The sequence below is a fragment of the Armigeres subalbatus genome, chromosome 3, assembly GCF_024139115.2.
Source record: "Armigeres subalbatus isolate Guangzhou_Male chromosome 3, GZ_Asu_2, whole genome shotgun sequence".
Lineage (NCBI taxonomy): Eukaryota > Metazoa > Arthropoda > Insecta > Diptera > Culicidae > Armigeres > Armigeres subalbatus.
The window spans coordinates 225,941,650-225,965,415 of NC_085141.1; the positions used below are offsets into that span (position 1 = coordinate 225,941,650).

Here is a 23,766-nt window from a genome sequence, read left to right on the forward strand (position 1 = left end):
GATTTGCATCAGCTATTGGGAGATTTGTGCCATCGCCTTCACAACGTTTTTCATCATACCCCTGAGATGGGAATAGAAGTTTAAAAAAAGGAATGGCAAAAAAAGGATGTTTAGAAAAGTGGCTCTTGAAGATGACATATAGGAGCTTAGCTCCTCATCACATCGGGCTATGAACAGTTGAATACTTCAAAGGCCTAGAAATGTAATTACATTACTCAGTAAAGTGTTGAATAAATATTTGGAAACGTAGTTGTGCATAAACAGTTGTGATCGAATTCACAACAATCACAGATAAATGATTTAACTCGTTGGAAATTTGCCATGTTCTAGTTGAGTCGGCAGTGCCCTGCCAAAGCTTTGACTTAAAGGATCTGCCGCATGAGTGGATGGAAGATGTCGTATGTCCCATCTACAAAAAGGGCGCTAACCTGGATTGTAGCAACTGTCGTGCAATCACATTGCTGACCGCCGCCTAAAAGGTGCCGCCGACTAACACCAATTACAAGAGAGTTCGTGGAGCAGTACCAGGCGGGATTTATGGGTGAACGCTCTGCCTCGGACCAGGTGTTCACCGTACGTCAGGTATTGCAGAAATGCCGCGAATACAACGTGTCCACACATCATAATATTCATCGACTTTAAAGCCGCATATGACACAATCAATCGGGACCAGCTATGGCAGCTAATACACGAAAACGGATTTCCGGATAAACTGATACGGTTGATTAAGGCGACGATGGATCGGGTGATGTGCGTAGTTCGAGTGTACGCACGTAACCAGGGTTTGCAGAAATGGCTCTCAATAGATAACGAACAACGATAAAAGAGAGGCAAAAACTTTTCCAAATCATAACAAGCCATGATAACAAATTTATTAAACTTGTATACAATTGCGAAAAAACAGAATCGGATAGGCAGTCCCCACAGAAAATGGTGATTCTCGCTTTGTTTTCGCTTCTTTCGTGTTGGTTACTGCACAGCTGTGTAAAACAAGTTGAAATGCATCATCAGAGCAAGTGCTCCCCGTATTTGGAGCTTTCTAAAAGAAATTTATCATGGGGTATAGCCTCCCGAATCAGTTCTCTATCATGACAGCTTGTGAAAAAAGTCTCTCGCGGCATGCTACATATCGTATAGGGTTAAAGCAGGTATTTTCGTCTTTTCGTCATAGTCTCGAAAACCACTAAAAGAGAAACTTTTTTGACAAACTCATCCGTGTCAAATCGTAAGCTCAGGAGATACGTTCTGCTATAGTGGAGTTCTAACAAAAGGACATTCCTTTCGATGGTTTTGGTCCCTATGACGATGGACGGAAATACCTGCCGTGACCCTATGTATACAGAGATGATAAGTGAGAGACTTGTTCTTTCTCTTTAGGATTCAATCCCTGTACGTAACTTTGAGAAGATGGAGGAAATCTAAATCAGACCGAAAAGGGATTTTTTTAACCTCCGATAAAGATACCAGCAGAGAAATTCGAAGACGCATCATGGCAGGAAATTGTATGTACTTTGGACTCCGCAAAACGCTCCGATCGAATAGAGTTCGCCGCCGTACCAAACTGACTATCTACAAAACGCTTATTAGACCGATAGTTCTCTACGGACACGAGACCTGGACGATGCTCGTGGAGGACCAACGCGCACTGGGAGTCTTCGAAAGGAAAGTGCTGCGTACCATCTATGGTGGGATGCAGATGGTGGATGATACGTGGAGGAGGCGAATGAACCACGAGTTGCATCAGCTGTTGGGCGAACAATCCATCGTTCACACCGCGAAAATCGGACGACTACGGTGGGCCGGGCACGTAGCCAAAATGTCGGACAGTAATCCGATGAAAATGGTGCTCGACAACGATCCGATGGGAACAAGAACGCGATGAGCGCAGCGAGCAAGGTGGGTTGATCAGGTGGAAAGCGATTTGCGGACTCTTCGTAGACTGCGTGGTTGGCGACGTACAGCATGGTACAGCCATGGACTGAGCTGAATGAAGAAGACTTTTATGCACTGCACAGGCCACTCCGGCCTCAGTCTATTTTAAAAAATAGTTTTGGAACCATAAAGTTGTAACACCGTGGAGTTACGTTACATACAGATACGTTACGAAAAGAACAGTAAATGTTTTATTCGGATGCATCGAAAGATCGTATTTTCGACACCAATTTTCAACTACCTGAAGAGCGTTTTTTATCTATCAATATTAGATCCGTCGGCAAATCCATAGTTAGAAAAATCACCATTATTGTATAGTGTCTTTATTGTATCTGCAACGAGATTCCATAGAGATAATACTCCCCTTTGAGGGCAGACTATTAATTTCCTAATTGATGCTTGACGTAATGTTGAGTAGATATATCGATGCTTAAGCGTCTGATGAATGCATTTGGTTATTATATTAGGTAGCCCATTGTGGTATTGGCAGACATTATGAAAATGATAAATTAAAGATACCGAATAAAAGCATGAATTCTCGCTTAACTTTTCAAAAGGACCTAAGTAAAAAAAAATCATGAATTAATTTGAATAGCGCAATCAACAGAAAAACATGAAAGTTTTTGATTGCAGTACTCAAATTAATCCATAAAAAATGTTACTTAGGTCATTTTGAAAAGTCAAGCGAGAATTATTTGAATGCAAATAAAATTGTTAATCAAAGGAATCTACTTTTAAATGGTAGGCGACCATTATTACTCAGATATTAGTTCGATTGACAGAGCGAAACGATGAAAATGAGAGTTATACAAATCTGAATGTTTGGGTACGTCGCCTATATAACACTAGTGCTACATGTTCTGTCTAGACATATTTGTGAGTGCACAGCCCATGATAAATCAGATATTCGATAGATGTCAGAGGCATTCGCTTGGCCACGAAACCCATGACAACGTGCGACTTCCAATATGGCATCAAAACACATGATATCAAAAGCATCCTCAATATCTAAGGAAGAATCCAAGCAGGATTGATTTTGAGCGAATGCTTTCTCGATGTCGTAGACAACCTTCCTTGTGTAGGAGAGTCACGTTGAACTTTCCAGATTGGTAAACATGTTGATTAACTAACATGAAGAGGCAGGCTTGCCAAACAGTTATCACGAATTTTGGACCACCCTCACGGGGGCTCTTATTTTGGACCATCAAGAGGAATTTGCACTCAGTGGTCCAAAATATGAGCCGTCGAACTGGTGGTCCAAAATACCTCCCTTACCCTACAGCATAGGAAAGGAACGAGCAAGCGATCGAACTCACGACCTCCTGCTTATAGGCAAAAGCGGTAGCCACTAGATCACCGAGCTTGTTTCCGAAATCGATGCACATTCTACCTATACTGCCGCCAAAAGCGTAACAGTTACTGTTCCATGTTGATATGAAACCCATATCAATATGAGACAGTTATGTTTGCGGCAGCAACATTTAGTTCTTTGATATATTTATTGAATTCTACTTAACTAAATACGTGGCGCTAATGTTTTGCAATCCGGTCTGAATTATTTTGGATGGTGATATAAAGCATTGGAAGAAGGCAATGCTTCTTTGAATGAGCACATCTGCCCGGTCTAAAGGTAGCCTCACACCTCGGGAATTTGGTTCGCGGATTTTTTCCCCATGCATTTTTGCATATGCGATGTTTTCGGAATTTGGACACGGAAAATCAAAATCCCGGCCCCATTTAAAATACACGGGGCTCAAAATCCGCTGGAAAATTTTCCCGAGGTGTGAGGCAGCCTTAAAGCAAGAAAAAAGTCTGTGCATTCTATGCAAAATGGATTCGTCTGCTGTTATAAGTAGAAAGTCTAGAGTCCTTTATTAAAGGATTGTGCTTGTCAGCCATAGAAACAGGTTTGTAAGGGGCAATTAAAATTTTAAAAGCTACTTCTACTATTTATTAGAGCAAGGTTACCGGGCGCGAGTATTAGCCGTTTGGCAGCGCGGTATCATTACTTGACATTTTACCGGTCACTACTAAACGCGCTGCTATAACAGTAGCACGACTGACAGGTGACCAAATTTCAGTTGCGCGGTAAGAGCGCTGCTATTTGATAAACTGTCAACTGTCAAACGTCACCGGTACGGAATACAGCAACGAAAATAGTGACCAATACGGAAACGAGTGAAAAAACTAAAATGACAGCGCTGCGCGGGTGATTCAAAATGCTCGCGACCGATAATGATGCTCTTAGGAACCTTCTTTCCTACACGCAGGAAAAAAGGATTTTCATAAGTTACAACTTATGAATGAGTATTTTTCAGTTTCATTGAAGACTTATGCTGTCCATTAAAATAGCTTTTGAATTCCATAACTATCACTTATGATTGGCATTAGGATTGATACTGAGGAAAAATATTTATTTTATCATGCCGGTGACGGATAAGTGAATAGCGTTATTTGCTATATAGTTTAAACTTTGGTCGATTAAGACGTTTTGAATGCTTTTTTACTCTTTCTGGTAGTGTTTATTATTGTACTAGTCGACCCGGCAGACGTTGTCCTGCGCTCGGTCCTGCGTAGTAGGCGAAAATACCCATGTGAAATTTTCACACGAATCCTAATTTTTGTTTTTCACAATTTGCACAACCTAACGCATAATTTTCGCATGAGGAAATACCATATAAACCCGTCGGAAATGCTAACGAACATATCTGCTGAAGAAATGAAGAAAATCCATCCAGCCGTTTTCGAGTTATGCGGATACGAACACAGACCATTTCATTTTTATATATAAGAGAAGATTACTCTAAACACATTTCAGAAAATTGATTTAATTTTCGTTTTTAATGATTTTGATTTCTTTTTTCAGGCTAATGATTCAGGAGTCTGTAAAAAATGCCATTAATTTACTACGATAATATATCTTGAAGATTCCATTTTTGATCATACAGACATTTCGAATCCTCTAATTGTTTGAAAAATATGTTTAAAATGGTAATTCTAATAATTTTGTATGACATTTTTTTAAGTTGGCATTTGAAAAAATATTGAAACACGGTTTTAAAACCGTGTAACATTTTTCCCTAAGACGCTCGCTAATAATTATTAATTAAAATATTGATACTATAACATTTTGCTACAGTATTTTAAATATCTTCAATATAATATAAAAATAATCATGACATGCATTTTGATAAAAATCATTTTGCGCTTGCTCGTGTTTTATATTGGACGCAGAACGATAGCCTAACAAATAGTCGGGGTTCAGCCAAACCGAACCAAGCTGCTTTTTGACTGACTTTTAATATTTTGTTCTCATAAGGAAAACGGGAATCATTTCATATCAATTCATACGTATATTTGATGTATGATATCCTCAGTTATGGGGTTGGGGGATATTCGATACGATTTGCGTTCAAATAAATCCACTAAACGAAATATTGGGCAGGAAAATCCTTTCCATGATTTTTGTGAAAACGTAGAGGAAAACACGGTCTATAAATAACAAAAATCACCTACTAATGTTCCCTTCATTTTCCTAACTGACTGTACGTACGTGGACGGCGTCGTTATAGATCTTTGTATTTACACTCAACCCTCTTTGCACGGCACTTTTTTATATGTCACTTCGTATTGCGGTTCTCTTTTTACGATAAGTGACGTAAAACAATTTTTGAGCAGCATTGTCATTCAAAAGTAAGCCTATTAGAAAACACTCTTAGAAACTCAAAGGTCTAAGTAGCTGTTTTGCATCTCCAACAAATGTTCCATTCCAGATCTTCCAAGAATTCCCTGGAGTCTACACGCGTAACCAAGACCTTAACTGCCGTAATCTGGAAAAGTGACGTAACAGCCATTTTACAACATGCATGTTTTTCTTTTTTCTGTTAAAGAGCTCGATGAGTAGTACTCGTTAACACCATTTTTGGAAAATGGCGTATACGTCACTTTTTTCAGATTACGGCAGTTAAGATCTACACACATAACCAAAGGGCTGATATCTCTTTTCAAAACTGTTTCATGTCATTTTTTACCCATAAAACCAAATTGGTCATCCAAGAATGCCCTGGAGTATAGGATCTAACGTCTACCCACGGAACCAAAGGGCTGTTATCACAGTTGATTCAAAAGTATAAGATTGCTAATGTCGCTTCGTTTTGCGTGACCAACAACTAGTTCGTCGTGACCTAGGAGCCAAAGTACTCGTACCAGTGTCAAACTTACGTAGGTGATAAAACAAAACATTCCCTACAACATTACACCTAATAAAAGACCAAGTTTTGCTTATTAATCCTTATTTCAGGAAAATACAATTAATGACTACAGCGCCACTAGCATTCTAGAGCTTATGCTTCTACTGTTATCACTTTTAAAACCTGGTGCATGTCTTATTTGATCCATAAAACAAAACTGGATATGTCTTTAATAACTGTTTAGTTTCAGGTCGTCAAGAATTTTCTGGCGTATAGACTACATGCAAACCCAAATCGTTTTATTTTTTCTTTAATGGAAGATCCATAAAGTACGTAACTTAAAAATCCCTCCCCTCCCCACTTCGTCACGGTTTTGGTAACAAACTCTAAAATTTTTATATGGGTCGTTACGTTGCTCTGAGCCCCCCCCCCATAGAGACGTGACGTACTTTATGGATGGCTTCTAAATAGTTCATGCCCTATTTGATCAAGGAAACGAAATTGGATTCACCTTCAATAACTGTTCCGTTTCAGGGGTCATCCAAGAATTCTCTGGAGTATAGGCCTTAAGGTTTACACGCGTCACCAAAGAGCTGTTATCCTTTCTTTTCAATGGTTCATGTCCTATTCGATCTAGGGAGCCAAATTGGATACGCCTTCAATAGATGTTCCTTTCCAGTTCATTCGAGGAATCCCAGGAGTATAGGCCTTGAAGTCTACCCGCATAACCAAAGGGTTGATATCTGTTTTTAAATGGTTCATACCTTATTTTATAGAGGAAACCAAATTGGAATTGCCTTCAATGACTGTTCCGTTGCGGGTCATCCAAGAATTCGTTGGAGTAAATGCGTTAATGTCTACACGCGTAACCAAAGGGCTGTTATCTCTTTTTTCAAATGATTCATGTCCTATTCGATCTAGTGAACCAAAGTGGATACTCTTTCAATAGCTGTTCCTTTCTAGTTCATTCAAGAATTCCCTGGAGTATAGGCCTTGAGGTCTACATACGCAACAATAGGGTTGATATATTTTTTTAATGGTTCATTCCTCATTTGATCCAGGAAACCAAGTTGGATTCACCTTCAATAACTTATCCGTTTCCGGTCATCCAAAAGTTCCCTGGATATAGGCCTTAAGGTCTACACGCGTATTGATATTTTTTAATACAACATAATTACATGGTTTAATGGTTTTCAGAGTATATGCTCTTATGTACACCTAACTACTACCCTAGTAACATTTTGGTTTTATGATGGTTTTATAACACTCTTGTAGAGTAAATTATGCTCTTCAAGAGCCTAATAAAACTTAAAATGTTACTTGGGTATGCACTACTAAATCAAAACACATCCAATTTTTCTCTTAAAGGAAATAAGATCTCGTTCGCTCCTGCAATTTCTGGGTAAATCGTTCCAAAATTTTACAGCACGGTGACGAAAGGATACTTTTAGAACATTTGAGTTACATCTCGGAACGATAAGTGCTGATACTCGTGAGGATCGAACATACTCAAATATATTTTTGAGGTATGAAGGAGCGTTATTTATCATTTTATGGACTTGAATATACATTCTAAGTTTGAGGTGATTTTTGAGATTGCATCCAAGTAATTGATTCCGATAGTTTGATATATGCTCGTATTTTTTAGGATTGAAAGCATATCTTAATCAACCAAAGGAACCAAAAGTGATCTAGCCAATTGGATCCTAATATATTGAGGAATGCAATGTCTCAGCAAAACTAGGGAATGCAAAGCATTATAAACTTTGTTGCAGACGGCGTTAACTTGAGTATACCAGTTTTTCATCCCAGGTCACCCAAGAATTTCCTGGAGTATAGGCCTTGAGGTCAACAGGATCTAACCAAATAGGATACCCCTTCAATAACTGTTCTTTTTAGAGTCATGCAAGAATCCCTTGGGTCATGCAAAAATCCCTACGCGCTAAGTTCAATGTATGTAACCAAAGGACTGTTATTCATTTTTGAAAATTGCTCATGCTCTAGTTTATCTATGCCCTTTTACCATATAGTGCTTGAATTGTTCTTTTTCATTTCGTTCTAAAATTCGCTGGAGTTTAGGCCTTGATGCCGTCAAGCGTACCCTGTTGTTGGTTGTTATCTCTTTTGTAAATATGGACTATTAATAATCCATAGAACCAAATTGGATAAGCATTAAACAAGAAATCAAATCCTACTAAATTTAAATAAACACTAGAAGCACGTTGAATTTCTTAAAAAGTTATGCGTATTGACCTTAAGGCCTGTACTCCAATTCTTTGAATTTTTGGATGGCATTGAATGGAACATGCATTCCATTCATATCCTATTTGGTGAAATGATCACTAAGAGGTTGTTGCATTTTTAAGAGGAGCAAATAGATTTTCCGTTACGCGCATTGACTTTAAGCCATGTACCTTTATTTGTAGCTTCGTTACGCGTTCTGACCTTAAGGCCTGAACTCCAATTCTTGAAATTCTTGGATGGCCTTGAATGGAACATGCATTCAAGTCATATCCAATTTGGTTCAAATGATCACTAAGAGCATGTTGCTTTTCTGAAAGGAGCAAATAGATCTTTCGTTACGCGTATTGACCTTAAGGCTTGTACTCCACTTCTTGGAATTTACGAAAGGCCTGGAGTGGTACATGCATTCAATTCATTTCCAATTTAATTCAAATGATTTCTTAAATGACCTGAAATGGAACGTGCATCCCAGGTGCATTCCATTCATATCCAATTTGGTTCTAATGATCACTAAGAGTATGTTGCTTTTCTGAAAGGACCAGACAGATCTTTCGTTGCGCGTATTGACCTTCAGGCTTGTATTCCAGTTCTTCGAATTCTTGATTGGCTTGAAATGGACCAAATTTGGAAGGCATGTCCAATTTGATTAAAGAATCACATGGAATATTGATGTTTGGACCGCTGGAAGCATGCTCCATATCAAAAATACCTTACCCATAGATGTTACTTTATGCGTGGAGGCCCGAAAGCCTAAACTCCAGGGAGTTCTTGGAAGCCTTAGAGCAGGAGATAATAACATATCCTATTTGGGTCTATGGATTGCTATGATTAGGAAGGTGGCGAGACTTGATCCCCGGGAGACTTGATCACCCCCTGTTTTATCGAGAACTAAAGTAGTTTTGTTCTAGCGTATTTTTATAGAGGATAGTTCCTCTAGAAAAAAGACCATTATGTGGTGAGTTATTTTTTGGATTGGCAACCTTATTTATTCTGCAGGGCGGTTTGTATGTTTTGACCTTCCTAAAGATTTTTTTTATTTGCCACCCAAAAATTGAACAACTTTTCATAACAATGACCAAATTCTTTCGTTTTTTCACGGCACAAAGCCATAAATATGCTTAATGATCTGTACTGATGAAAATGTCAACATTCCATCAAAGTTTTAGGATATTTGGATTTGAACTTATTGCCTCAATATGGGGACACTTGATCCCCCATTAGTCACCCATACAAAAATTTGGCGAAAAAATTCAAAAAAATATAAATCAGTTCTCAGGCTTCTATTTTTTTGTAGATTTGACAGATTTGATAAAGTGTTGGCAGGAAAAATTATGTATTGCGTAGATATAATAGAAAGGGGATCAAGTCTCCCCAAATTTAAAAAAAATGCATGTGCAGTCGAATTCAATAACAAAAATCGTTCATGTTTACGCACAGCAATTCAAAAATTCCGCGTATTTTGAAGGATTTTTTTTTTAAAATATGAGGGCACCAGATCAATTTCCCTCGAATATTTTAAAAGTCGATATTTGGCAGCACGATATTTGACAGCGAAAATCAGAAAAGGGGATCAAGTCTCCCCAGTCTCCCCTATCTATCGTATTTAAAACTCCCCAGTCTCCCCTATCTATCGTATTTGAAATTGTCCAAAGACTAACGAACTAAGTGAAAAACTAGTAATTTAAGCAAAAAATCATATTCTTATTATTTATTTATTCTTTATATACTTTTTACGTCCCCCTAATAAGTGCCATAAAAAGATGGTTGAGTGTATTGAGTTATTTAAACTTGCACAGTGAGAATGTCTGAATAATCCCAACCAGCCGTTCAGTTGATTCATTGTGCAATTTCACTGATTCTGGTCAATCACGGGGTAGCAACCATTGATACATATGTACAGTCAGTCAGAGCTAACGCTAAGCTACGATTGATTTGTGCTATTATATTTATTGCAGCCAATGCGAATTAAACACAATGCACTCCACAATTTCAGCAATAATATGAACAGAAACGATGAAACCAAATCGGTATCGTTTGAAACGTGATGAACTTAAGATTTTTATTAAAAAATCCTGTTGAAAAGCCTTAAAAAATACAAAAAAGGCGTCGTATGGAAAACGTCAAAGACGAAACACAGAATAAACTGTCAAAAACGCATAATTCAAATCCATAAGATAATATTCACCAACAAAATAATAATAAAACTGTAACTAGATTAGTTTGAGCCGTTAGTTTTTGCGTTAGAGTGTAACTGAAATTTGTAGATGGAGAGAGAAATTTGAAAACCGAACGCAACCAAAAATGGATTCTGGTATTTCGTTCAAAATCTAATCATGTTGGTTTCCTGAGAGTTTGAAATACATATCTCTAGGTTACTGTGAACATGTTATATTTGATAAGCACGCACATTTACGCTATTGGATTACAGAAATATGAACTGAATAAATAAATAAATACATAATTTTTAAATATACAGCATTGCTCTCTGCTCCTTTTCTTACCTTCACGCTGATGGTGATGAACCGCTTCACCGGTAGCTTCAAGTTCATAACCTCAGCGTAGCGTGACTCCGTTCGCCACGGTATGTGTATTTTGATGAAATACGTTTTTTCGTCGAACGATTGCGATTTGTGTTCGATTTCGATCTCCAGGCCTTCCTTCACCAAGCTTTCCTGGAAAACTTTGCGCTGGTGCCGTTTCAAAGCTTCCATCTCTGTCATCACGCCTTCGTCTTCTTCCTCGTAGCACAGAATCATATCGATTTTCCGGCGCCCATCGCGGAACATTAGCGACTCGGGATCAAGACCCTATATGGAACGGAAAGAAGTCAATAGCTACTGTTGGTTGAGACTTTGGGCACCTACCTCCTTATCCTGTTTACTGGACCTCCGCGTGTCGTTTGACTGCTGAGATGGTCGGTGTCTATTACTACGGAAACTCGTTCCGTCAAAACTACTTCGGTGTAGCGAATCTTTTTCATCTCTGCTAACCGTTCGCATGGGGGAGTTTCCAGCCAGAAGCTTGGTAGACGATCTTCTTCTCTCGTTTGCAATGTTCATCGTGTTGGAGGTGAAGTTTTGGTTGTTAAAACTTGATACTATCTCGGACGGTTCCATGGGTGTTCCCGGGATATTTTCGTTTGTTATTTTGGGACCAAATATTTTGCTGTAGGGATCGGGACTAAGGTTGATTATTGTGTTATTTTGAGTTGCATTGAGGAAGCCAATTAAAGATGAACAATAATTTAGACATGAAACAATTATTTCAAGTATGTAGGAATCGTAGGGCGACTCTAGACTCTAGAAGCCAGGAAATGTGGTAGAAATAAGCCTCAATATAATAATAAGGAATGGCTAAAACTATTCAATACAAATTGAACTGGGCCGTCCTGTAGTTTATATACTGTAAGTCTGATTATGATCTGGTCGAGAAAAATCTTTAAGAACAATCAGCTTCGAGGCAGCAACCCACTTGCGGAATGCTACGATAATAAGTGAAATGCAATTAGATTAAATTAATTTTAACGATCAAGTATTTTTAGATCTTAAGCGTACGCAACAATATATGTTATGATAACCTCATATTAGCATATCTAAACTGCTAGCTACCTCATTTTTACACTTTTCCTACATACTTGCTAACAAATTAAACAAAATTCGAACATGCACAAATTACCTCCGACTGCGTTCGTCGTTTTCGTTCATAAATTTCAATGCGTTATCCTGCGCTTCGAGCCATTTTTCTACTGGGCTTTTCAGGAGAGGACTTTCCATAATATCATCCAGTGTCGACAGTGACTTTCCGATCGTCCCATCTAACTTGCCGGTGTCTAACTCGTCCATTGAATCCTGCGAGCCGCCATGGTAGCCAGAAGTTGTGCCATCGGCGGCCACGTGGTGATTGCTATCGCTTGATTGATGGACCGACGCCGTGGAAACCGTTCCATGTGTGTCCGGCTCGCCCGTAGTATTGGTGCTGTTCGTCCTGGTGACGGTGAATTTGTTGGAAACACTGTTGCCATTGGTGCCCTTACTGTTGTCATTGTTGCTGAAGTTGTGATTCATATACGGGCCCATCCCTCCATTTACGCCGAATGTAGGTCTAGTGCAGCATGGATAGTTATTAATAGCTTGAATGTTGTCAGTACTGTGCCGCATGAATAGTTGATTCTGATCGCTTTGCTGGTTTATCTATGGAGAAAACGAGGGGGGCATGAGGAAAAGCAGAAACTTATTATACGATGCGGCCTGTGGCTTAGCACATGATATATACAGTGATTAGTTGAATCAATATTTGAAATTAATGACTATAATAAGACAAGTATCATTGTTCTTTTCCCATGAATGCCTTTAGATTTAGCTTTGTTCTTACTGTTCTATGTTCACTTATTAATACTAATGACCACCAAAAACGTTACATATCTCTGATTTTCTCGTACTCAAGTGTACGTAGAGGTACATGCGGCGGAGTCAAACTGGGGCACGATTTGGCACGTGTCTCACTAATTTGAATGTTTCCTCTGAAATTTAGGGGGAAAATTTAACAGAACCACACTAAACACGATTTTTTTATTAGAGACCCGGAGATCAGAAGTGTCATATGTGCCAATGCGCTAAATGAAGAATGAATTCTGTCATCAAAAGAAAAAGTAGAATCATGAAAAAAAATTCACAGCGAGGTATGGAATGCAGCTTTCAAAATAATTTTCAAAATTTCAAAATAAAATTTATTTATAAATAATTTATAGCATGAGGTTAGAACTTTTAATATCTACATTATACATATATTAATTTGATTGTTAATGACAATGAAGTTTTTTCTTGAAATGATTCCGGAGATGGTACTACTTTTAATCTTAATTGAATTTCTAATCCTTTCCTAATAAATCATTTTCAAAAAAATCTCTGGTTGTAATTTTTAAAATTATTTTCAATTCCATTGGCTATACCTTGCCGTGTTAAATTTCAGTGATTCTACTTTTCCTCTGATGACAGCGTTCATCCACTTCTCCTCGCGTATTGATACAGCTCGACAAACTGAGGTGACGTCGGCATATGCGTATTCATTAGACCTCTTCATGTTTGCACAGCGAACCAATGACCATATGCCAATATTCATTAGTCTAAGTTTAAAGACTTGTATATCATATATCAGCTTGAACTGTACTTCTTTGTATTTTTTATCCCGAGCCATTCTTTTCATTACAATTTTTTAGTTGCCACCCGTTAAATAAATGCATGAAAACTAATTTTATTGTTGCTAGGAACGAGAATTTATTTGTATTTATTGAAAGACGGGTCTTTACTGTTTGCGAGTTTAGAACGAAGTGGACGATCGTTTATTTCTCTTCCACCTCGAGAACAAAAGATGTAACGGATTTCGATGGTTTGACATTTGTATCAAAGTGTTTTAAACCTAAAGGTATATACATTTTCATACAATAGTGGTGTGGGTGACACAACAGCTGTCCCCTCTTTGAATTAATACATAAGTATTCGAGTAGATAAATCAGAACTTGATATTTTCAAGCATAACAAAATTTACAAAATTCATTTCATTTGAACAATTCATTTTCTACCACCCGTACCGACTCCCAGCCACACGTTTTGCCTCGGCTGCGGAGTTTGCCCCTTGTAGCACCTAAGCTGATTTCGATGGGCCATGGTGAGAGCGCTTCCAATTGCTATCTGAATTCCATTCATCATCATCGCTGTCATCGTCAGCTCCCTGAATCGTCGACATTCTGCCCATTAAGGTGCTCAGGTCTTTCTCTGCGCTCGTACCAGGTTTCGCAACATCCACGAACTTTACCGCATCCCTTTTCATATTCTTTAGTTTGAAACATTTCCGTTTTATGTGTCCTTTGACCCCACAAAAGTCGCATGTCATTTTAGAATAGTCTGTTCTACGTCTGTCATTGTTGAATCTAACTGTCTTTTGTGTATGATTGTTGTAATCTTGAGTACGTCTCTTGTTATTGTATGATTGCGTGTCTCGATTGTTTTGTCTGTAGGGCTGGAAACCTAATCTTTCTCTAATGGGTCTCCGAACTTGATTCGGTCGCTCCGGTGTTCCCATTTGGCTATCCGTTGCTGTGTTATATACTTGAAGCAATTGATTAATCCTCGAACCCTGAGGAAATCCCGTATTGATTGTCTTTGCATTGTCTTTGGCAACATTCCAGGTAGTAATAAATTTGTCCATGGATTCAAGAGACAAGTTTTCCTCATTTTAAAGTTTTTGTTTTAATGCCTCATCCCTCAGCCCGTGCAAAATCCTGTCTTGAATTGCAATATCTTTAAACCCGCCAAAACCGCAGAATTCCGCTTGGAGTTTGACTGCCAAGACGAAATCCTCGGCTGACTCATCTGGTTGTTGGACACGATGGCTAAACCGGAATCGCTAAACCAAATCAGGTTCAGTTTTGTCAAACCTTTGTTTCAACTTGTTAACAATCTCAGTGTAACTAGCTGTCGCTAATGTTCCTTGTTGAAACACTAGTTTCAATTGGGAATAGACATAAGGTCCACACAAATTCATAAAATGCGCCTTTTTTGAACTTCTGACAATTCATTTGCCTCAAAAGAATACTGCAGATGGTCAACCCAGTCTGAAAAGGAAGTTCCCTTGCGGTATGGCTCAATACTTGAAGCCATGCCACCTGGGATCTGATTTCCAAGCATGTTCAATTCCTTACAAAAGAAATAAAAGGAACAAAGGAACAAAAATCTTCAAATGTAGGCTCGCACAAAAATAAAAAGATCAAACGACTTACCCGTACAGAAGCGATTGGCTCTCGCCTAAGGCCTTTGCCTATGCCGACAATTGTCGCAACTACCCTGTTTGCTCTTCTGGAAAACGACCCGAAGCCGTACTATTCGGACCACTATCAAACCTTTTTGGGTAGTACGTCACTTCAACAAATGCCTGAGATCTTTCGACGAAATTTCCTTTTCTGCTGCCCAACCGAACGGCGATGACGGAATCAGCTGCCTCCTACTGGTTTATCCGGTGTCCGCAACAGTCCACTGTAGATGTAGCCGTCGATTCGCGCCCTTAGTTCGATTGTCGATGGGGAAAATATGCGCTCCAGCAGCTCGACCGTACGGCGATCACGAAATTAATTACTCTCGACGAGTTGCGGATGTATCGGGAATTTGCGTTCTTTTCACTACGTCACCGTCGTCGTTGTCCGGCTTTGCTAGCTGTCACTGCAGAGGAGAAATTTCGCGAACTTTTTCAGCCAATCACTTAATTGAGGTTGGGTTCCGTGTGCTTCACTGCCACTGAAGTCGTCACTGTTATCGGCGTGCCTCAATATAGCGTGTCTGCTCGCTGTCCCCGGCGTGCTTTTCTTTTGTTTCAGCCAACTATATCACTGTGATATCCTTTGTTTTCAACGCACAAAAGTTCTTCACTTCACTTTACACGTGTAACTTTGAACAAATTGTCTTCGTCGCCAGTTATTGAAAGACGGGTCTTTACTGTTTGCGAGTCCAGAACGAAGTGGACGATCGTTTATTTCTCTTCCACCTCGAGAGCTCAAGATGTAACGGATTTCGATGGTTTGACATTTGTATCAAAGTGTTTTAAATCTAAAGGTATATACATTTTCATACAATAGTGGTGTGGGTGACACAACAGTATTGAGGTTTCTTTGAGGTGAATTCTAAAAAATAATAACGTTGTGGTAGGGAGGTACATCTGGTACGTGATTTATATGCTACTATATACTACTACTTTATGAAAGATAAAAGGAAGGAAAATATAGCACTGGCAGATATCTATTTGAACAGCGCTCCTGTTTCCCCAGGTTCGATGTAGAGTGTGAGAGATTGACAGACGAGAGAATATTGCCAGAAGTCGGATGTTGGTGTCGGGTACTCGCAGGGCAGGAAGGGGGCCCGGGGCCGACGGCTTGTGGGGGCCCCAAAATGTACAAAAAATGTTGGTTTTGTTACATAAGATTTGGGGGGGGGGCGTTTCCATGGCCCAACGCCACCCCTAAATTTGGTCCTGGGTACTCGGTTGAATAGAGACCTGTACAAGGAAGCAAGCGCAAGTGAAAAACTAACCCACCGCAAAAACGAAGCAACCTGTTCAAACTATTTTTTTAAACTATAGGGGGATCCCCAGTGCCGGACACATAACCCACTTATCGAAAAGCGCTCTAATTATCCGGATTATGTTTACAAGTAAATACCATCTTCTTCTTATTATTATTACATCCCCCTGCAGTGCACTGGGATATTGCCGCCTCGAAGCTTAGTGTCCATTTTGGCACTTCCACAGATATTAACTGCGAGGTTTCGAAGCCAAGGTACTATTTTCGCATTCGTATATCATGAGGCTTTTTATGCCCATGGAAATCGAGACAATTTCCAATCCGAAAGTTGTCTAGACCGGCACCGGGAATCGAACCCAGTTAGCATGGTCTTGCTTTGCAGCCGCGCGTCTTACCGCTAGGCTACGGAGGGCTCCAAATACCATATATACACAAATTATGATAATTTATGATTCCTACAAACTATATTTGATCATTTGAACACGATTTTCATCAATGATGAATTTACGGCTCCCCATGGGAAGTACCGGACAATATTTCCTCATGTTCAAATATGACCATTAGTTTGGGACAAAATTTATTTTCATTTACAGCATGGTTTTTGCAAGCCTCTTAATGGCCTTTTGAGTCTCATAATGCCTGTACGATTTTAATTTTCCTATGGAATATTTTATGGGGAAATTCACCTTTACAAAGAAAAATCTCCAAGGTGTCACTGACGATAAATCAATCCAACTGCATTCTAGTAAATTTTTCCAGCTAACTTTATTTCGAATACCGCAAAGTGATGCGACGCTCGTAGAAAATATTATTTAGATAAAACAAATTGCTGTATAAACGCAAGGCTCATTGCATTGTATCAACATTCATGAAATTGTTTCGGAAGCATGATCTGATGAGTAATTGGACCATAGGATGGTTTGACAACGAACCGGTCATCCTGGAACAGGTTCCCGTGGGGCCTAAAGTGGCCACAAACTCATTTTGAAGAAACCCTGGCAATATGGGTATAAAAATTTATTAAATTGTTTCGGTAGCTTGATCTTTTGAGTTATTAGGCCATAGGATGGTTTGACAACGGACCGGTCATCCTGAAACAGGTTACCGTGGGGCATGGAAAACATGCTTCCAGAACAATTACAAGAATGTTGATTCCCTATTGCCAGGATTTCTTCTAATTGAGTTTGTGGCTACTTTAGGCCCACGGGAACCTGTTCCAGAATGACCATTCCGATTGCCATCCATCCTATGGTCTAAACTACATGGGTAACATCTTTCCGGAACAAGAATTTGGATATCCATATATCCAGGGTTTCTTCTAAATGAATTTATGGTCACTTTAGGCCCTCCTGGAACCTGTTCCAGAATGACCGATCCGGTTGATATTAATAAATAGAACATGAAATTAACTTCATGGAAAACATGTTTCCAGAACGATTCCAAGAATTTTGATACCCATTGTTACGTCGGGAATTCATCCCGCCGTGTTCGTTTTCGGACGTTGGACAGAAACGTGTTTTCCAGTGTAGCGTTCCGTCAGACATTCAAAACTGTAAACATTTATTCACAATAATTATTTACAAAAATAACACACTTACTGTATAGCAAAATTCTAACAATTCACAATCATACAATTACGGACATTATCATTCAACATGAAGGATTCAACTTTGCAGCAAATCTCATCAACATGTGTGACGTCCGTTCTGTTTTCTCTCGCTTCTGCTCGATAGTATAGTGTATAGTGGTTAGTATCTCGCCTGTCACGTGGGAGACCGGGGTTCAATTCCCCGTCGGGGAGCCGCTATGTTGCACCCTCCGGGTGCAAGAAAACGATCTAAAGTGGGATGGTGAAGGAACTCAACTAAAAATATATTTTCTTGAATAATTACCTAAAAAAATAGAATACAATAAACATACAATCTAGTTTTCTTCCTTAACAAACCTTTTCCTGCTCTTTGTCTTCAGACTAGCGGACGATTATTATATAAACTAAATAAACAATTAATTTAGTTACAAACAAATCTATCGTGCGGTAAGACGCGCGGCTACAAAGCAAGACCATGCTGAGGGTGGCTGGGTTCGATTCCCGGTGCCGGTCTAGGCAATTTTCGGATTGGAAATTGTCTCGACTTCCCAGGGCATAAAAGTATCATCGTTCTAGCCTCATGATATACGAATGCAAAAATGGTAACCTGGCTTAGAAACCTCGCAGTTAATAACTGTGGAAGTGCTTAATGAACACTAAGCTGCGAGGCGGCTCTGTCCCAGTGTGGGGATGTAATGCCAATAAGAAGAAGAAATCTATCGAGGATCAAACAAAACAACGGTAGCACAATTCTCAAAGACGATTATTCAATTGAGAGACAAACAAGACGATGAACCGTACCGTAATAATCTACAAATACAAATGACAAATTCATAATAACTACATTACTTTCGCTTACTCACAAACAAACACTTACTGTATAGCAAAATTCTAACAATTCACAGTCATACAATTACGGACACTATCATTCAATAAGAAGGATTCAACTTTGTAGCAAATCTCATCAACATCTATGATAGCCGTTGTGTTTTCTCTCGCTTCTGCTTCAATTAATTCGCTAATGTTTGTGTGTCGACGGTAAGCAAACACCAAAACGGAACGCATTCGCAACATCTCTCATCATGCGCGTTCGCGCTATTAACTCTTACGGGCCCGTCGGAATTACCCACGGCAACACCCATATTGCCAGGGTTTCTTCTAAATGAATTTGTGGTCACTATAGGCCCTCCGGGAACCTATTCCGGAATGTTCGTTCCGAGACCAAATGATCAGGTGGTCCTAATACGTTGTGAAGTCATAATCCTCGAATTTTCTACGGAACTGATAACTCAAGATACAAGAAATCATCACTTGGTTTCTGTAGCATTAATTTATCCATTTTTGAGCCATGGTCTAGCAAATCCGGGATTCTGGTAACCAGGTAATCCGAACTGGTTGAAAACTGACGGTTATGGTCGGTCATACAAAAAACGTGGATACCCTGTCGGTACGTTGCGGGGTAAAAATAGTCAGAAGCCGCTCCCCAAGCCCCCTCCCCCTTTCTGGATTTTCATTTTGATACCAGTCAAACCTAAAGTCTGCCGAGTTTGAAGATGTAACGAAGTTTCCATTTCCTTCGATATTTAGAACCGTCGTCGGGGGTGACAATGGGTCAAATGGGGGTTACTGTAACCGCTGTAAGCACCATCCCCCGAACGCCGCTATCACAGAAGAAGTCACCATCAACGCCCCGATTAGCCGCTCACGCTACCTCGATCGCCAATATTGCAAGTTTTGCAAAGATCACGACCATCCAACATCGAGCATGAACTATGAAGTGCCCCGAATGCTTTAAAGAGATGGAAATCCAAAGAATCGAGGTGGATCATCGCCTGAGTCAAAGCTCGAAAGGACTTTGCACGCCAAGCTGAAACATACGCAAGAATTATCAATGCAAGTAAGGATCGCGAAATCGAAGAGCTGAAGTGGACCATAACGACGCTAGGGGAGGAGAACCGACAAACGATTAACCCAACAAACAGTTATAAGCTGAATAAGCTAGCTTTTAAGGCGAAGAAGCTAATTTTTAACCTCATAGGCGCTTTTATATTATTTGGGAAAGCATGACAAACTGAAGGAGTTGACAATCGCTTGGGTGCTAGTCAGAAAAACGGTATCATCGAGGAACTGGTTCTCAAAGTATATTTTCTATCCGAGACAGTGTGCAAGCTGCAAGCCTCAAAGATAAGATCAGCTCGAAGCTACGCACTATGGTCCCGCAGAACAACCAAGAAGCCACACCAAAAAACAACAAAGAAAGCAAATGACAGGCAAAGCAAAGGCGATATTTTCAGCGATTGCTCGGACATTATGTAGATGGATAAAACGATACAAACCCCAAAATGAAACTACACCTCAACACAACAGATCTGTGAGATTAGTCTCCGGTCATCTACCATCCACGCTGGCGGATGCTGCGTGTGTCGAAGCCGGCATGCTGCCTTCGCAAGGCCACTTCGGAGCTCTGCAGCAAACCAACCAGATACTTGCACCCAAAAAACAAATCTGACAATTATTGTATAAAATCTGGGCATATACAATTATGTAAGCATTTTATACAGATATTGTTTTAAAATATTTCAATGCAACAATCGTATTAAAATCTTCCGAAATTGTATATGCCCAATTAATTTAAAGTTTCTGTAAGGTTCTTATGCAGAATTGTATTAAAATTTGCCATTCGCTGGTTGTGTGGGAAAATGCTTGGGCTAAGGACGGTCCCTGCAGCCTTCTCAACCAGGCCAACGATCGAGGCACTACACCAATTATGCAAAAAGCACCTGCCAAAGATCGGCGGCCTCCATCGCCATGGTGCACGTAGCTGGAGGAAAGGGGGTTTGATAAAACGCTTTGTTCTCGCTCATTTTATGTTGGGGGCCATATTTTTTTCGCACAGCTGCGTAAAACAAGTTGAAATGCATCATCAGAACTGGTGCCCCCGCAATTGGAGCTTATTAAAAGACATTTATCACGGGTTGTAGCCCACGAATCAGTTCATTATCGTAACAGCTACCGAAAAACGTCTCTCACGGTATGCTACTTATCGAGAGTGTATACAGATATGATAAGTGAGAGATTTTCTCATTCTCCTTTAGATTCAAACCAATCGACACTTTTTATCCCTACGAAACTCAATGCCATTCCCAATTATCTCCTCAGATCAAGGTCTTGGGCCAGTTTTGCTCCTATTATATATGAATGATGCCAACTTTACCTTGTAGTGCTTTAAGCTATCTTATGCCGATGACCTTTTATTGCCTCATAAAACAACCGCTACGTGCCGAGTTCTTGCAAGAGCAATTTATGACATTTCCTGACGGGTGCCATATTAATCGCATGGTATTAAATGCATCTAAATCTAAAAAAAAATAACTACCATTTGGTAGGAATCAGTTTGAATCGGAAACAACTGTAAAGGATTTGGGTGTTATGATGGATTCCAAAATGACCTTCAAAGATCACATCGCTTATGTTGTATCCCGAGTAGGAGCGAAGACCCCGATGATGGCAGGTTTTGGTATGAACTAAGTCTGCATAAGAGGTAAAATACCAAAAATTAATATGCAAAATACTTCTGTCATAACATACTCAGCTATCAACTGTCTAAGACGAGTTTAGTACTTTCCATTTAATTCCACTACGTTTTGTTATCTTCTCAGATACGCATTTCGACCTCAACTGTGAGTACGCAGTTGAAGACTTTGCACTAAAAGGGGCAGTTTTCTATAAATTATTTGTATCGGCCTAATGTAGCATTTACACATCCAGTGAAGGACAGCGAAGCTTTTCATATACTGCACCTTCAAAATTTAATGCCTTACCACTCTAGCCAAATCAAACCTTCAATATTAATCTATTTGCAGTAACAATTTCTGGAAGTTTGGTCCTTGAGTTAAAATTGTGTTTACTTCAAAGTAGTTAAATATCAGTAGTAATAGTGATAGCAATTTGTTCCAAGGATCCCATAAAAAAAACAATACCTTCACTGGGTATCCGTTATGTACCTTCATTTATTGTGTTTTTCATACTCATATCTCTTACACCATTTTAGTTTTTATTATTTCTATCGGATAAAAGCTGTTTGGATAATTTGTGTTGCTAGATTACTGAGATAGTTGCGTCCATTCCTAGGGAGCTAGGGATGATATCACTAGTACCAGTGAGAGGCGTGTGTTTAGTGTTTAGTCAAATATCGTTCTTGATGTTAGCGAACATATTTTAGCATTATATTTGCGATTTTTAGCTTTCTCGTACACTAAGTGTACAAAATACTTTTTGTCTTTTTCATACAACAAAGTTGTACCGAAAGGCATCACTTCACTTCGAGAACGAACTTTTTATAGAAAAGAGATGTTGTAAATTAATCGATTACTTCGATTAATCGATCCATCGTAGTGATAATCGATTACTACCCAATGATTAATCGATTCAATAATTATCAATAATATAATAATATAATTATAATTATAATGGAGAAGAATCAAAAGAAATCGATTAGTCACTAATCGATTAATCTGGATTTCACGACATCATTACGATGTCGAAAATGAATCGATTAATTCGAAAATCGGTTCATCGTTTTAATCGTTAATAATCGATTAATTTTGAATCAATTCATACCCAACGATTAATCGATTCAATAATCGACAAGAATCGAGAGTAATCGAGAATAATATCCTGATTAATCGTAGAAAATCCTTCGCACAAAAAGTCGACCATACAACACATTTTGAAATTTAGCCTCTGGAATGAGTTATTGACAAACTAGTAAATAATCGAACGCAGTTTACTAAATGATCGATAACATCTTTGTGAACAAATAATGGTTTATTAGGGATCGGTAATCAAAAATACCCTTCATTTTTTTTAAATTTTGTCTTACGAAAATCTGTTCACGTCCATGATAGTTTTCTTTCATCCAAACCAATATTCGTTGGATTGCTGTCAAATGAATCTGTTGGTATTGGTGTGCGATTTCAACAAGAACACCAAACTAGTTTTTTATGCGGTGCATATGCACCGTGTTAAAACAAAATGACATAAATTTATTTAATATTGGCCTGTTCGGAATATGTTTTGTATCCATTGTGAAAAACATAATAGAATATGTGAATGGACGATGTTCTTGGTTATCCAAGAAATCTCTGAAGTGAAGGCCTTTAGATCTACACGCGTAACCAATGATCTACAGGCCTGTTTTGAATATGTAATATGGCCATTGTGGTACATATGATCGAATATGCGTATGGAAGATGTTCGCGGTTATCCAAGAAACCCCTGAAGTGAAGGCCTCCAGATCTACACGCGTAACCAATGATCTAAATTGTAAAGTAAATTGATCTTTGGTTGCGCGTGTAGATCGGAAGGCCTTTCTCCAGGAATTTATTGGATAACCAAGAGCATATGTTGTGAACGCATTCCATTCTTTGTACTACAGAGAGCATGTACCAGATTGTAATAGGGCAAATTGATTTTTGGTTACGCGTGTAGATCGCAAGGCCTTTCTACAGGAATTTCTTGGATAACCAAGAGCATATGTTATGAACGCGTTCCATTCTTTGTAGTACAGAGAGCATGCACCATATTTGAATCGGGCAAATTAGTTTTTGGTTACGCGTGTAGATCGGAATGCCTTAATCCAGGAATTTCTTGGATTACCAAGAGCATATGTTGTGAACGCATTCTATTCTTTGTACTACAGAGAGCATGTACCATTTTTCAATTGAGTAAATTGATCTTTGGTTACG

The 23,766-nt window shown here is 39.1% G+C and overlaps 1 protein-coding gene across 3 annotated transcripts in view; it reads right to left on the reverse strand.

The window, feature by feature from the left end:
• Nucleotides 1-23,766, reverse strand: part of LOC134220448 (anoctamin-4) — a 36,581-nt gene that overhangs the window by 5,018 nt on the left and 7,797 nt on the right. Inside the window, exons 1-4 of one of the 3 annotated variants that reach the window (XM_062699506.1) lie at nt 12,639-12,714; nt 12,042-12,556; nt 11,231-11,546; nt 10,868-11,173 (exon numbers count right to left, since the gene is read on the reverse strand). In XM_062699506.1, coding sequence (XP_062555490.1) covers nt 10,868-11,173; nt 11,231-11,546; nt 12,042-12,523 — 1,104 coding nt within the window. In that variant the 5' untranslated portion in view covers nt 12,524-12,556; nt 12,639-12,714. Of the gene's footprint in view, nt 1-10,867; nt 11,174-11,230; nt 11,547-12,041; nt 12,557-12,638; nt 12,715-23,766 lie in introns of those variants that run through there. The other 2 variants (XM_062699505.1, XM_062699507.1) reach the window with 2 other exon arrangements.